General features: G+C 32.7%; 1 protein-coding gene and 2 long non-coding RNA genes across 11 annotated transcripts; 1 reads left to right on the top strand and 2 right to left on the bottom strand.

The window, feature by feature from the left end:
- Positions 1-319: 319 nt before the first annotated feature.
- On the bottom strand, positions 320-942 carry LOC25486076 (uncharacterized). The gene is made up of 2 exons (XR_003009264.2): positions 644-942; positions 320-557 (listed from the first exon to the last, which is right to left on the bottom strand). It is a non-coding gene; the product is annotated as an uncharacterized lncRNA (long non-coding RNA).
- A 3,075-nt stretch (positions 943-4,017) lies between these two features.
- Positions 4,018-9,152, top strand: LOC25486075 (uncharacterized). Of its 7 annotated transcripts, XR_003009605.2 has the most exons (7): positions 4,020-4,260; positions 4,344-4,495; positions 4,721-4,764; positions 5,638-6,034; positions 6,145-6,230; positions 6,319-6,396; positions 8,910-9,152. It is a non-coding gene; the product is annotated as an uncharacterized lncRNA (long non-coding RNA). The 7 variants fall into 7 exon arrangements; XR_003009606.2 differs by having other exon boundaries at positions 4,018-4,260; positions 4,344-4,428; positions 4,721-6,034; XR_003009604.2 differs by having other exon boundaries at positions 4,018-4,260; positions 4,721-6,034.
- A 1,843-nt stretch (positions 9,153-10,995) lies between these two features.
- On the bottom strand, positions 10,996-15,866 carry LOC112419141 (protein FAR1-RELATED SEQUENCE 5). 3 transcript variants are annotated; one of them, XM_024776168.2, is made up of 5 exons: positions 15,475-15,866; positions 15,031-15,279; positions 11,847-14,087; positions 11,669-11,749; positions 10,996-11,589 (listed from the first exon to the last, which is right to left on the bottom strand). In XM_024776168.2, the coding sequence occupies exons 3-5, from the start codon at positions 14,079-14,081 to the stop codon at positions 11,281-11,283; spliced, it is 2,625 nt and encodes an 874-aa protein (XP_024631936.2). In that variant the 5' UTR covers positions 14,082-14,087; positions 15,031-15,279; positions 15,475-15,866; the 3' UTR covers positions 10,996-11,280. The 3 variants fall into 3 exon arrangements, with proteins under 3 accessions (XP_024631936.2, XP_024631935.2, XP_024631937.2); XM_024776167.2 differs by having other exon boundaries at positions 15,143-15,279; XM_024776169.2 differs by lacking the exon at positions 15,031-15,279.
- Between the last annotated feature and the right edge of the window lie 333 nt (positions 15,867-16,199).

The following is a 16,199-nucleotide window of genomic DNA, read 5'->3' as shown; positions in this document are numbered from 1 at the left end:
GATTTATAAGTAAATTTATTCAATATCATCCATTTACACAACTTTACATAATGTAATAAATTTATAAAAGGGTATTGTTAACAAAGATAAGAAACTAAATCTATAACTATCTTTAATGAAGAGGACAATATTTATATTTTAAAAAATTTAGTATATGTCTTTTGATTAAATCTTTTGTTATGGAGTAGAAAAAATCTTTTGTTATGGAGTAGAATTTTTTTTTTGTTATGGAGTAGAAAAAATTTAGATCGATTCCCAACAAGAAAGAAGATTAGAAAAGAAAAAGGATTATGCATAGATTTTCTCAAATACGTACATGTTGACAATGATCATAAGTTTTCTCATTGAATAAAACAAAATTCACAATTACAAGTTAGACTCAAGTGTCTAAACAAAAACAAAAAGAGAAATCAAACTAGAGCCATGATTTTCATACCTGTCTGTCTACCACTAAAATAAAGTGTGTAGCATCTCATAAAGAAGCTACACGTTAGAGAGAGTCAAAACATTCTTGAAGGCGATTCTTCAACGTGATTCCAAACATACTAGGAAGTTATCTACAAGAGTACATATATGTTTTTATTGACGGTAAGTTTGGTAGAATCACGATGGACCATTGTAACTTTGGTAAAAGTTATATTACCTTGATTTTGTCGGTCACTCTTGATTTCTTACTCTTTAAGTATCATCAAGGTCACTGTTGCCACATTAGAAGAATGACCATACACCTCCACATGATATAAAATCTTGTTTTCTGCTCCCTTAATTGCCTTGACCACCTTTTGCATAACTGAGACTTTGAAAATTTCATTGAGAAGAAGTGTCCTGCCAAATAAAGCCTAGACAACAAAAATGTTTTTTTTAGCTCCTTAGAACTTGATATGATTTTTATATATATAGAAGAGTATATAATTGGTGACTTGATAACGGCCTGATAATGGAATCGTAGATGCCAAAGTGGTCTATATCACACTGTCCTTGTTGCCATATCATCCAAGAAAGGGACCTTCTGCAATACATCCTAATAAGAGTGGCCAACCTTGTCCTTATTACCCTATAATGTTATCTACCCCTTTAACTTAATTTGTAGAATATTCAAAAACAAGTATCTTAGATAGATATTTTCGATATGGCCAAGCCAAATATATTTTATGTATCATAGTTCAGCAAGGATTTCACCTGTGATAGAGAAACAACCTTAGCTTTAGTTAACCTGTGAGTTGTGACTAATAACTTTATAGAAGATGAAGTAATGTATCGTGTACTAGTGAAAATCAAGAATTGAAATGTTGAATTAATTTACCAAGTAATAGCATACATAATTACATACCAATTAATGGTGCTAACTAACTAAGTTTCTAATTATACCATTTAGATAAAGGTAATTGACTTCTAATTATTATTGATAATCCTGTCTAAGTAAAAAGTAATTTCTATTGGAATTAATTGGTTTAAAAAAACATTCAAGATGTGAGACATGACAGAAGGAAAGAATTATGCCATAACAGATACGTTTGATTATGTTTTTGAGAACACACAAACAACAAATACTAAAACAAAGAACTGCTGGGGGGTGGTGATATATATATGAGAGAGAGAGAGATAATGAGGAGGAGATTTTACATTTCTAGGTTGGTTTTCAACCACTTAATGTTATTACATACACAAATTCATTTACTAGTACTACTATATGCTATAGTGACTATGCTCAACAGTCAAATAGTACAATCCATTGAGCTATCTAGGTAGATAATATATATAACACCTAAAACTAAACGCTGATTAGGAGAATACTAAAAAAAGTGCTTATGACTAAGCATACTTATGCCAATTAAGAAGCATAGTGATGCAAATCCTCATAATATAAATCTTCCCTTGTTGTTGCCTCACCATTCTTCTCCACTTGGCAAATCTTTTACTCATGCATCCCATCATTTTTGTTTGAGTCTCTAAAATTGCTCAAACTAGTAACCCTTGGCACACAATTTATTGAAGATAAAAAATCTCATGGTAGGAAACAACGTGATTATTGAATCCACATTTGAAATTTCCATCCATGAATTCCTCATATCCAATGCCAAGGCTCCACTTGTTATTATATTTGACACAAATACACGTGCTTTCTATATTTCCAAATTTCATCTTAAATGCATAGTTTTCAGTTAAATCATGCCGGCAATTAGTGGCTGTCCCTTCTTTTAAAAGTGATTAACAAGTACAAAAAAAATGTCATACTTATCTTAAATAGTGCGTAAACCTCACATCATTTATCATTTCAAAACCTTAGGGGCCTCATTAACATATATGCTTCTAAGTAGTTCAAATGAGGGACACATGTGAAGACTTGTTTTATAGCACAAAATTTGGTATAATTCCAACAAACTTCACGTGAGCACATCATCATTGACCCTCTTAAATCATAATGAGGAAGTGAGCTTAGCTTGTTCAAGCATGTGCCTTCTAAGCTTGTCAAATTATGTCTCATTTTGATGGAAAATATTTCATCTTATCTTAAAGAAGAAAGTATCAAAGATAAGATTCTTATTATTATCATAACTAATATTTGTGGACCTTAGGGTTTGATGTAATGATATTAAGTAATAATGGGTCCTAGTTAAATAGTTATGGTGAAATTTGAATCATTGAGATAGGCCTAGCTACAATGCTAAACCAATGAAGGTAACACACTTATTCTAAGGGTCAATATCAATCTTGGGGGACAAGTTATTTCAATAGGGTTGGAATTTTGTGCTGTTTTTCTATGAAAAGAAAGGTCCAGGTTGTTGGTAAGTCTTACTGTAGTCTGTGACTTATAATGGGTTGGCTTGATGAAGATGGGGTGGTGTGGAAAGCAATAATGATAAAATTAGATGATATGTGTAGTTCATGATGTGACTAACTAATTAGTATGTCAACATTCCCTTAATTTGGATAAATATCATACTCATGAGTTGTAATCTACTAGGAGAAATATGTGAATCAGGGAGGCTTGGCTCTCTGGCTAGCAAATAGCTGGTTAATTTTGGTCTTTTGAATATGATTTTTCATTAGGATATGATTGAAATAATGATTGTAAATAGATGCAACACTAGTTTAAGAGCTAACATTTGAGATTGAATTAAGTCTAAAGTTTGGATTATAAGGTGAAATCAGAGTTTAGCCTCCACATTGATAAGTGGTATAATATAGTGGTTATAAATAGGGCACAACTTCACTAAATTATAACATAAACCCAACAAGATTGTGTAGTTCATGATGTGACTAACGGAGATTGCATAGAAGCAGTGTGTCAATATTCTTTTTGGATGTACATCACCATGTAAATGAGTTTTCATATGTGGGAGCTGATTGTTGCTTTCAGGTCCTTTTTCTATGCCTGTAATTAAAGAAAAAAGGCCTTTAATAAGTGTTGTATATATGCATGGAACTGAATAATTTAGCATAAATAAGAGTCCTATAATTGAGTTGCATGGGTTAATGTTAACAAGAAAAGTACATCTCCCAAAAGGCTATGTTGTCACAAAACTGGGTGGCACTTCTTCACAAAATGACGGATGCTTAACTGTTAACAATTGAAGCTCCACAAACCATTCAAGAATGAAAAATGCTGCTGTTTTGAGAATAAAGGGTGTAAACTTTTATATTTTAAATTTCAATCGGTATTAGAATTATGAAGATTTTGTGAGAAATTTAGTGAAAAGAGCTTTGAAAGCTTGAATGAGAATAAAACTCATAAGGAATCTTTTTGATGAAAGATTAAAAAATTAAGGGAGCTTCTACGGTGCAGTCAAAAAAATGACTTTTTTAAAAAAGTCATTTTGTTTAACCAATAGCATAGTTGTTCATGCCATGTCAGCTAGTGTCTTTGTGATGGACCACTGTAACACTAAATTTTATTTTTTATTACAAATCAGTCCTCATACAAAATATTAATTGATTTATTAACTTATTTTATTTAAAATCTCTACAATAATAAAATCATTTTTTATTCTTTATCTTTTCAATTTATTCAACTTTTTTCACGTTCTCTGCATATTATTCATTTTTCTTCATCTTCTTCCCAAAATGGAAGACATGACCATCACACAAAAATCATTCTTAACCCAATTCAAAAATCGAAATCGAAATTGAAATCCATTCAAAATCTTGAGTTCCTCATCTCAAAATCGAAATCCATTTGAAATTCAATTCTTCCATTCAAAATCGAAATCATGTTCTTCCATGCGGTTTGAAATCGAAATGCAATTCCGCTTTGAACCGGTTCGTATCATTCAGTCCTCCCTTGTTATATCATTACCAAAAGCACTTTCTTAATCGAAATATTTGTTTATATTTAATTGAAGGTTGATTGGTATCCATGGGGTGAAGAAGCTTTCGCCGAAGCTCGCCGCAGAGATTCTCTTTTCGTTGTTGTAGTGGTGATGATGGGTAAGTGCTTTTCGTATCATTCACTCCGCCCTTGTTCCCAAATTGTTCTCAAATCACAAAGATTGAGGTGAGGTTCAGTTTGTTTATTCTAGTTTGTTTGTTCCTTCAGTTAGTTAATTTTTTTGTGTAGATTTTTTGGGGTTTTAAAAGGTTTTACATCTTAATTTTGCTGCTGAGGAATGTTGTAACTGCATTTGATTTACAAGACAGTTTTGTGATGTCAAACCTTTGTTTATCTTTGTTATGTTTTTGAATTTTTGTTCGTAATATCTGTCCTTGATTGTGTTTGTAGTTCTGAGCGTATTTGATAGTTGATAGTGCCTGCAATTTTGCCTGGTAAGATTGGCTTACCCTGTTTTAGCTGTCTTGACATAGTTGATTACTGATTTCCAGAGTGTATGCCTAATTCATGTGCCGCTGCATTTCTGCTTCTAATAAATACTACTGCATTTGATGTAGCCAAACTAAAAATGAAATTCTCCTGGGATTGCATGATTAATAGAAGCACTTGACAATCACTTCTGTGTATGCATCAATTGCTTCTGTTCTTGATCTAGGTCAATTTTGTGGGCAATCACTTCTGTGTATGCATCCCTAATTGTAAAATTAAAAATACTATTTAATTTGCCTATCATTGAAACACATAATTGCAAGTCAAGATAAGATTAAGGTGAACCTTGGAGGGTTGTTTCTATTGCTAAAATTCTCACACTCTTGATCAAAATATGACCAACAAACTGCAGCCATTCTAAACAGCTTACAAGAGCATAACTTTCTTTTGTCATTAGATAGGGAGTTTATCTTGTCATTAGGAGTTTATCTTGTCATTACAAGAACATAATTGTTTCAGATTTTTTTAAAGAACAGTCACCTATTTTGTCAGGTTAACAGTCGATGAAGTTTATTTTAGTATCTTTATGGTCTCAGCTAATTGTTATTACTGTCAACTGTAGAGAGTTTGCTGAGCTTTGCTTCGTTAATATGTCTTTCTGCTGTCATGTAGTTGGCGTTGTCTTGAATTTTTTTTGGAGGAATCTTATCCCCGAAAACCATATTTATCGACTTTCAACCTCCAGTAGAATATTAAATTTATCAAGCAGAAGAAGAAAAGTTGTCTGTCCTACTCAATAGCATCATAATTCATCCTTTTTATAAAAGTAAAGATTGCATAGGTTTCAGCTATCTAAACATTGAGGCATAAATCTGCAGGATTTCAATGCAAAGCTTTCAGACTTTGGCCTTGCAAAGGATGGGCCGATGGGGGACCAAACACATGTTTCATACCTCTTCATATAAATAAATTAACTACAATTTTGGTTCTTAACACCAAGTGAACTTAATGTTTTATGCTGCATTGAGAACGCATTCTATAAGCTTTTATTTACCCGAGACACGGGTCATTCTGTGAGATAAACTGTTGATCCTGTTTCTTTAATGGCATCAGTAGCTACGGTTGTTCTGTTTATCATCTGATTCACTATTATTTTGATCATCAGGTTTAGGTTGTTTTTCTTATTGTCTGAGTTGCATTAGAGAACAGGCCTAATTTTTGTCTCTTGAAGTAGGGGTCGGTGTTAATAGGTGCTACAGAGGCCTCTTTCAATTGGTGAGTGTTCCTTGTATGGGAAGAGAAGGATAGAAATGCAATTATGAAAAGAACCATTTTGTCAATTGGATTCTAATACATGGCTTTTTTTTCCTTGCAATATTTAATAGAAAAGGGTTTTTGAGTGCAATGGCTCTTAACGAATCAATCTCGTAATGTTATTAGCGAACACCTGTCTCACCAATTAACGTATTAGGTACTAAAATAAAATTCCTTCCTTCTTTTTAGCCATAGATATCTCTTGTTTAAACTAAAAAATTTATGTGCTTATTAATCCTCTGCAGGATCTGGTCTAGCTTTTTATGGTGTTTTCCTATTTTCCAGAATGAAGAGAATTAAGCCAAAGACAGCCTAATGTTCAGGTATTCATTATTTGTACATTATTTGTTCACTACAATTACACAGCCACAAGCACAAGCACAAACTACATTAGGATTATCCAAACATAGTCTAGATTCTCTATCCATCAAGTTATCCAAAAGAAATCACAATTATCCACGTAGAAACAAAACATGCGGAAAATTGTAAAATTAATTGTCTTGAATTAGGCGGTAACAAAACATGCAGAAATTATAAAATTGTCTCAAAGTAGAAAAAAAACAAAACATGGAGAAATTGTAAAATTGTCCTCAAGCAGACAGCATCAAACTTTCACCAAAGCTTTCCTATTCTTTTCCTGAACCTTCCAATAATCTGCAGCCTTTGGCAATACAACAGAGTTGAACAACGTATTGTTATCAGAATTGACCAAATGAAGTGCAAGTTTCATCCTACTGGCTGTGACAACCTGAAAAAAATAGTAAGAATTATAAATTCTTCCATGGTAGTTATAAAGGATAACTTGTGAAAGTAATTAAGATAGTGACATGGAATAAACTTACATTGGTTTTCTGATATTCACTGCTGAATGGACATTCAATCATCCATTTTGCAACCCACACTCCACAATCATTTCTGTGTAAAATAGTAGTACATTAGTGACTCTGACAACAACCATAGATTAAAAATAGAAATAAACAAAGTATAATGAATGAGATATACGATCCGGTGCGCTGTGTTGGAAAGGCTCTAGGTGAAATTAAACAAAAGTTTGATAATGAGTTGGTTGAATCCACATTATCAACAACAGAATCAATACTCAATATCTCCTCAATAAATATAGCCTGCAATAAGTTACAAACCTTAGTAACATAAGCATAATAATAAGTTATAAAGTAACAAACATGTAGGATACATACCAGCTTCAAAACCTCCCGTTGTCTTATGTAATTTCTTTCAAGACAAGGCAAAGAGTCTAACACCACCAACTTTCTTTCTGAAAAGTCGACGACCATGAGATACCAGTGCACCCCCTGATCGTTAATAGGAACGAAAATCTGAAAGAAAGAAAAAAATAAAAATAATTCAGTTGATGCTTTAATTTTGATACGGCAATAATCATACAAACAGAATCAACACAAAACAACCTTTGAAGGTGATTGAACCTTTGGTATGAAATCCTTTTGAAAGATTTTCCGCACTTCTTGCGGAGTGTGTCGACAGCCGAGTGCGATTTGCTGCATAAGTAACACAAACATAATTGATTTTAATAATAGTACAAATAAATAAAAACTTCTAGTAAGATCAGTAGTGGTGAATACCGCAAATGATGTGGGGAGATACCATACTCTTCTGGGATTGGTTTTGGATAATGAATCCATCACCCAGTTTTGGCGCGAAACAACCAAATTAATAACCTGTATAATGTAATATTAAATATTATAAACATATACTATCATAATACAGTGTGATGTTTTAAGTAGTTATTATCATATTCAAATTACCTCCTGATCCACAAAAATCCTTGGCATCAGTGACTTTAGGGTTTTCCTATATCCAGACACTTCTTTAGTTGAGCGAATCAGTTCTTCCTCCCTATAATGAAGATAGATAAAACCATCAGCTAAACTGATATAAACAAAACTAAAAAAATGATATTCAAATTGCTTAGGATATGTTTTACCCATTTAAATAAGCATCAGGCATAAAAACATATGCAGCTATGTAGGCACAAATTTCATTAAGCTTCATTGCTGGTGGTGGTCTGAATGTAAATGGCATCCACTGTCAAACAAGTTTTAACATGTCAAAAATTAGGCAACGGTCAGATTGAGTTGAAGTTAATGCTTTAGGGTTGAATGATTACTTACTGAAGGAATTTCAAAAGGAGCATCATAACCTTCATATCCCCTCGTATGACCTGGATGATAGTTCAGGTAAAGGTCGTTATCATCTTCCTCTTCAGGTTTGCAAAAAGGGTTTTTCTTAACCCGAGTCAGTTCCAAATCAGGCAGAGAATTAGTCTTAACGTGTGGAGGTGCTGAATTGGTTCCAAGATCAGCAGTAGAATTAGTCTTGGAGGCTTTCCTTTCGGTTTTTGCAGCTTCATGAACTACTTTCCTCAAAACTTCTGGCGTTGAAGCCGTAGAATCATAGTTTTGTACCTTTTCATCTTCGCTCTCATCATGGCTACTTTGACTATTACCAATTAAAACCATAAAAAGGTGTAAGAACTTTACCAAAAGATACAAATCATAACCAAAACTATTGGAATGCACCTCTTATATACAAATTATAACCAAAACTAACACTCAATATGCGAATTCAATAAAAAAATGATTATCCAGCATATTTAAAATGATTACCTAGATGAAAGGATAACTAACTCAGACTTGAAGTCATGTGACTGCTGTGACCTGCATCTCTTGCAGGAAGCTTTCTCCATAATAGCGGCAAGAAGATATGATGTGCCCTGAAGTTTGTTTTTAGAACTGGTTAGGAATTGTAGAAATGTTTTGCACTGATGCTTTTTTTATTTTTTTTTATTTTGATGCAGGTGTATTTATTCAGAATTACGTTGATGCAAATATTAAGGGATTTGGAAGATATTGCCATACGATTTTTGATGCAATTCTGCAAATATTAAGGAGTTTGAAAGATATCATTATGTTTTTACCATACACCGTATTAAACTCTTGATGCAATTATGCAAAAATTACGGAATTTGAAAGATATCATTATGTTATTACCATATGAGTAACCAAAAAAAAAAAATTATATTTTCTCTGTTGTTTTATGAGTAACCAAAGAAACTGAATTTAATTAAAAAAATAGCATTGCTTAGATTCGAACTTGCAGCGTAAGAATAGCAACACAATTCTTTTACCATCAAGACCAATGTAGAAATTCTATTAATAATTTCAAGAAAATGTATATTTCTTTTAGTTATTGGAAAACCTATTTATTCAATTGATTGGACCAACTTCTAAATAAATATTTGGTATCTTAAATATTTTTGTGATTTTTGATGTTACCACTTCCTAAACCTAAGTGTAAATTAATAATTAATATAATTGAAATAAAAATTACGAAAATAAATAAATAATAAAAAGAATGGACGACCTAAAACGAAACAAAAAGAAAAAATTTAAAATACCTTGAAACTGAAAGGGACAGAAAAGAGTATAAAAAGAAGAAAAATTCGTCAACAAAAGTTGAAGGAGGGAGAAGAGAGAAAAAACACAGGAAGCATCAACTGTGAATTTAAGTGTCCAGAATGCATTGTGTGAGCTCTCTATTTATAGAGAAAATTCACAACTAATAAAAAGAGAAACTTTACGAGCAAGTAATTCACATATCAGATCTAGTACAAAAATATTTCAATTGTGTACCAAAATATATCATATTGAGTACAAAAATATATTATTCAGTACATAAATATGTTATTCAGTACATAAATACATTACTGAGTATCAAAATATATTTTAGATCGAGCACTAAAATACATTAGATTGCCTACCAAAATATTTCAGATTGTGTTCCAAAATATTCTAGCTTGCGTTCTAAAATATTTTAGCAAAACTTGGGGACAAAGAAAATACTTTTTAATAATGATTAAATTAAATAATTAATTTATCATTTCCAAATAAAAATCTATCTAGTGCACTACGGTGAAGGATGAACATTGTAAGATAAAACTTGCTCTCAGGTTAAACCTTAAACCCTAAAGTAGTTCGTTTTTTTTTTACAGAAGATACATATATTCATTCAATTGATTGGACCAACCTCTAAATAAATGCAATGTTACAATTTTATTCTTTATTTCGTATCCTTAAATAATACAATACAGTGAATGATGAACATTGTCAGACGAAACTTCAAGGCTCTCAGGTTAAACCCTAAACCCTAAAGTAGTTTGTTTTTTTTAAGGAAAATACATGTCTTGTGCTTTGCTTTTTTAAACCCTAAACCCTAAACCAAGGATGAATTTTTGTGTTTTGCTTTTTTAATATTTTTCACTAACAAAGTATTTTATGTATCAGGATCAAATATTAGTCTTGTATTTTTTTTCTTATGTATCAATGACAAACATTTCTCTCGTGTTTTTTCCTATTTAGCAATGACAAACATTGATCTATATTATGAAACCAATTATCTTCATGACTTTCATATATAGTATTGTAAAGTGAAAATATTTTGTCCAAGATCATGAATATAAAACATAAATTATTTTATTTTTTGGTTTAAAAAAATATCTTCTTTTTATAGATTGTTTATAAAAATAAACAGTAAATATGTAAAAAAAAAAAACTAGATCTATGTGAAAATAAAATGATATTCATTCATTCAAATCGAGAGATTACATCATTGAACACCACTAAAAACGTAAAGGATGAATTTGCGAACAAACTCATAGCATCCAAGTTAATAGCTACTATAAAAAAAATTCATAACACCAAACTTAAAAATTTGCGTGATTAAAAAATTCAAAATATTCATTTATAGAAATTTCCAAGTATTAATAGCGTATTAAATACTCGTAATTGAACCAAGTATTGTGGCTACCATGGGATACAATTTAGATGGAAAGTAAACTCAATCTACCCTGCCATGGTGATGTTGATAACATATGACAATATAAGTAACACTCAAACGGAACCATTCACTTTCATAAGTTAAATAAAAAGTCAATTCAGCACCAAATCTTCAATTGTAACCCTATGTGATCAAACATCCAAATACAATGACTAAAGTACAAACAAATAAAATGCTACATAAATTGTATCTGTAAAATGCAAATTAAAATATCAGAGAACTTTTTGTTCAAAAACATTTTGTTCAACAGAGAGAACTTTCCCAATTGAGTCTTAAATTAGCTAGCCAAAAATTATAAGACAATAGGAAACTAAATATATCAGCAGCCAGATTCAACTAGTTTGAGCAGAGTAGAAACAAGACTGCGATGACTGTTGTTGTCCATAACCAGCAACATTCATGACTTGTGCCAAGAGCCCAACACAGGAAGTTGATGATTCACCACCATGAAGTCCATAGTTGGGGTAAATTGCTTGCATTTGCATTGGAATTATACCAGGCTGCAACACATTCACAGGAGGTTGAACTGCATTTGTAACTGGCGAATCAGCTGTCTCTGGAATCTCTGGGACTTTTGTTGCCTCTTCACATTTCTTTTGCTTGCTTGTGCTAGCATTGCCATTAGGTTTTCTTTTCTTTTTCTGTGAATGCCATATAAGTTAATACACTAATTGTTGTGATCTAATATTGTTGCATAAAAGGCATAACAAACAAATATACCTTCTCTTTTTGGCTTAAAGAATCTTCCATAGAGATAGAGACCAATTCTTCATTATATTGAAGTTCAGAGTTGTGTGTATCCTGCAAAAAAAAAAAAATGCTTAAGTATTTTATCATGCACATTATAATTCTTAATTCATGGACATATTATTCATCAGATCATATATAGATAAATTACCGAACAATGCCTTGCGGTATGACTTGTACTTTTGCATCTTGAACAGTGTCTGACACTTTTTGCTGCGTTCTTCTTCTTCTTTGGAGCACCTTTGCTTTTCACAGTGACTGGATCACCTACCTGATCATCTGTAAAACTTTTAGACCGAGTAGAGTCTTCAACATCACAATACTTTTTTTGAAGATTCAAGATTTCATCCATTATGTCCCTAAAAACACCATTCTTTTTTGAGGCTTCTTTACAGAACGTAGTAAAAGCAGAACAGTACGCACCAAATCGAGCAAGTTCAATCATATTAGCATCTATTTCCCCATTCGAATCGCTGTTCAGAAACTCACCTTTTGCGTTCTTTGTCCAACGTGTCATAACCAAACATTTTGGTATGTGATCAACGTCCTCTTCCTTCATCACAAAAAAGACATGACAACATGGAATCCCACGTGACTCAAATAGTCTACACGAACACTGAAATTCTAAACTTGCAGCATTGTATACAACCTCTCTTTCAATGCCTTTGTCACGATATTTTCGCAATGTATAAACCATGGAATCCCCCACACATTTTTTGTCCTCGAGACGTATTGCACCAGAATCAATAATTTCATCTTTAACTTCTTTAAAGATCTCTGCCGTGTAAATTCTGGCAGCATCAATCTCAATCAAACGCAGGTGAGTTGACAACACAGGTTCTGTGAATTTTGATTTAAAGTCAGCAACAAGCTCATTGTTTCTGTAACCTCTCAAAACCTGTTCAAAATTATGCATAAATTCAAAAATTTTGCCTTTGGCTCTGGAATATGTCTTGACAATTGCATTGATAGCTTCACATTGAGATGTGGTTCTAATACGTCCAAAGAACTTATCACGTAAATATGCGGTTGCCCACAGTGACTTGTTCGCGTATGTCTTAATAACCCAAGCATTTCCTTCAAGTTCATTCTTCTGAATCAACTCTGACCAAAAATCCTCAAATTGCTCCGGTGTAAAATTTGAGTACATTGCTTTTCTAAAACCCTCCAGAAATGGTGTTTTCTTTATATTTTCTTGCGCATTCTTGTGCAGATGCCAGGCACATAACCGATGAGATGCATCAGGGAATACTTGTTTAATAGCTTCCCTCATTGATCCATCTCCATCTGTTACCACTGCTTTTGGGAATTTATTTTCCATGCATTCTAAAAAACGGTTCAAGACCCACTTATATGACTCAATTGTTTCGTCCTCCAACAACGCAACACCAAATATAATGGTCTGTGAATGGTGGTTACACCCAGAAAATATACACAACGGATAATTGTATTTGTTCTTCTTGTACGTTGTGTCAAACGCCAAAACGTCGCCAAAACAAAAATAATCAGACCTACTACTCCCATCAGCCCAAAACAGACTTTTCATTCTTCCATCATTGTTGACATCGTATTCAGCATATAACATTGGATCGGTGGAAGACTTCACATTAAGATACTTTAGAGCAGCAGCAACATCACCGTCTTTAATGACACCACGCATCTTTTTATCAAAATAGTTATACAAATCTTTCTTAGTAAAACCTACATCAGCATATCCACCCTTCTGAGCAACCATATATCCCATTATATGGCATTTTCTGATTCCATGTGATTGAAGAGCATCAAGTTGGGCCCTGTCTGCTTCAGAGATTTTACGATACAGTGGGTGCAAGTGTGTAAATTTAGGAGGGGTTACTTCATGGTTATGCCCCTCTTCAAACCTAGACACTACATATCTCCCTTTTTTGGCTTTGTAATGCACACGAAGCCTTGCTTCGCAATTTGTTCGGGTGAGACGTCTATGATCTCTTTTCCTATCATTCCTAGATAAGTGCTTCTTGTCTCTTAACCCATTCTTGTTGCAGACAAACTCCCTCATTGTAATTATTCCACTACTATTGCGCCTAACATCACCTTTCCTAATGGAAAAACCTTTGCATTTTCCATAACGATAATAAAATTCATACGCTTCATCAGCAGGACCAAATTCAAGTTTAAGAATTTCATCAGAGGCAATGGAATTTACATTCACAAACCTGTCGCCTGCTAAAGCATCGCTGATTGAACCCTCTAGTTGAACTGATTCATCATGAACATCATCATCAGCATTACCATCAACATCATCTTCAGCATCAAACGAACTATGATGTTCTTCATCCTCTATTAAATCATCTGTGTATTCTACTTCACTGGAATCAACATCCAAACAATCTTTGTGGTGTTCCATGACAACCTTAAAATAGCCAATATATTATTGCAAGCAAAACCAACTTTGACCAAATTAGGTAACAACAAAAACATAAAGAAAGAAGGTGCAAAACCATCTTTAATGTATACTTTTGTTTAAAACAATAGCCAATATATTATTGCAAGCAAAACCATCTTCTTAAGACAAGAAAGAAGGTGCTAGGAAAACAAACAAAAACTCCAGCGTATATTATACAGGGCCACCCAAATGTACACATAAACAGCAACACACAAAATGGAAACAAAACCAAAACCCCCAGGCCAAAGTAGCGCCCACTGCACTGTTGTTACAACACCTGCTGTCATTAGAGAACTTATTTCTGCTATTAACAAGATAGTTCAAGTTGCTTGCAGCTATCTAATTAACAAAGGTGTTATATTACTTCCATTCATTATATAAGAAGTGAACTTTGATTGAGAAGGTGGAAAGACCAAACATTAAGGAAGTAATAGCTTGGGTTCCTGGTGTGACATATAAGATGTAGTGGACCTCTTTTTCATGAATTGTTTACTTGAAGGAAGTAATATGATAGCTTACACACTGTCAGCTATCTATGAACCTCTCTTTCAATAAACTATATCCTAATCCTAATAATCAGTAATTGAGTATTCTAATCTAATCAACAAGACAATATAATTTAACAAGAATGCTAAAATTGTAACATTTCTGTTTCTATTTTAAAACCACTCCTAAAGCTGTTATGCTCAGTTTGGGACAGATAAATCCAGCAAAACATTGGCAAACACAGTAAAACCTGGCCTATCAAACCGTAAGAACATAAATATTCCAGAATGTAGGCATAAATATTATCAAATTTATAAATATGATCAAATATGCTAACCTCTAACAAACATGTCAAATTTATGAATATCATCAAATGCTAAACCATAATTATAATGTGAAAAAAAAATTCAATCAGGTAACTCACAAATGAAGTTCTTTCCTAGTCCTTTCCTCAAACTAGATATTTCTTCTCATTCTCTAAAGCTTTAGTAAAATACCACCATCTCTATTAATCATAATCTACAATATGATGGTACCTCGTTGATCATTGACATCACCAATACCTTCACCAAAGTCACTTCCAAATACACCAATACAAAAAGAAGGTGGCGTTTTGCATACACAACTATTTATTCTAGAAGGGTTATGCTTTCCCTTGCAAAAGAGGTCATATCTGAAACATAGTACAACATAATTTCACCCTCTCTACCAAACAACAATAAAAACAAAATTCAAAAAACCCTTTTTATCAAAACAAAAAAGCATAACCTAAACTAAACCAACATGGTGAAAAGGAACAATTTTTCCCTCTAAAACGAGCAGATGAAACATTCTGAAGTAGCTGCAAATAATAAGTAATCAATCTTACCTTATGTTTAGCAAATAATTCGGTTCCGAAGTAGCTGCGAAGGTTTCTTGGAGCAGATGAATGAAAGGGATTCGAAAGATTTACGAACCCTGAGGAATAATTTTGATGGTCTGGAACTGGTATGATTTGCGAACCCTAAAGAACAATTTCAAAGGTCTGGAATCGGTATGATAAGCAAACCCTAAAGGAAGATGAAGATGAACAAATTTTCATATCTGGTTTTAATTTTACTATTTGATTTTGATGTTTTGATGCATAAGTTTTACTAAGGAAATTTGGAGAGAAAGGGAGGAAGATATCGATCTGAAATTTTGGAGAGAAAGGGAGGAAGAAATCTGGAATTTTGATGAAGCTGAATTTGTCCGATGGGGAAAATGGCATGAATTGCAATAAGTAAAAAGAATAAAACATAAGTAAAATGTTTAATTTTGATTTAATCAATGACACAATTGCAATAAGTAAAAATATAGTGATACACCATATGAATAAAAGTACAATGCACAATATAATTTAATGTGGCATTCATTAAATACACAAATGTATTATGATTGGTCATTCTAATGACTTTACCAAAAAAGTCATTTTAACAACTTCACCATAGAATTTCCCAAAAATTAATTCAAGGAGATCTCTCTATATGTAGAGAAATCAACTACCAAATTAAATATTAACAAACTCCACCAACTAACTTAACCACATATGTTCCGGTCTAGAAGTCTAGAACA

The sequence above is a fragment of the Medicago truncatula genome, chromosome 2 (assembly GCF_003473485.1).
Source record: "Medicago truncatula cultivar Jemalong A17 chromosome 2, MtrunA17r5.0-ANR, whole genome shotgun sequence".
NCBI classification, from domain to species: domain Eukaryota; kingdom Viridiplantae; phylum Streptophyta; class Magnoliopsida; order Fabales; family Fabaceae; genus Medicago; species Medicago truncatula.
This window is presented reverse-complemented; position numbering and strand designations above follow the sequence as displayed.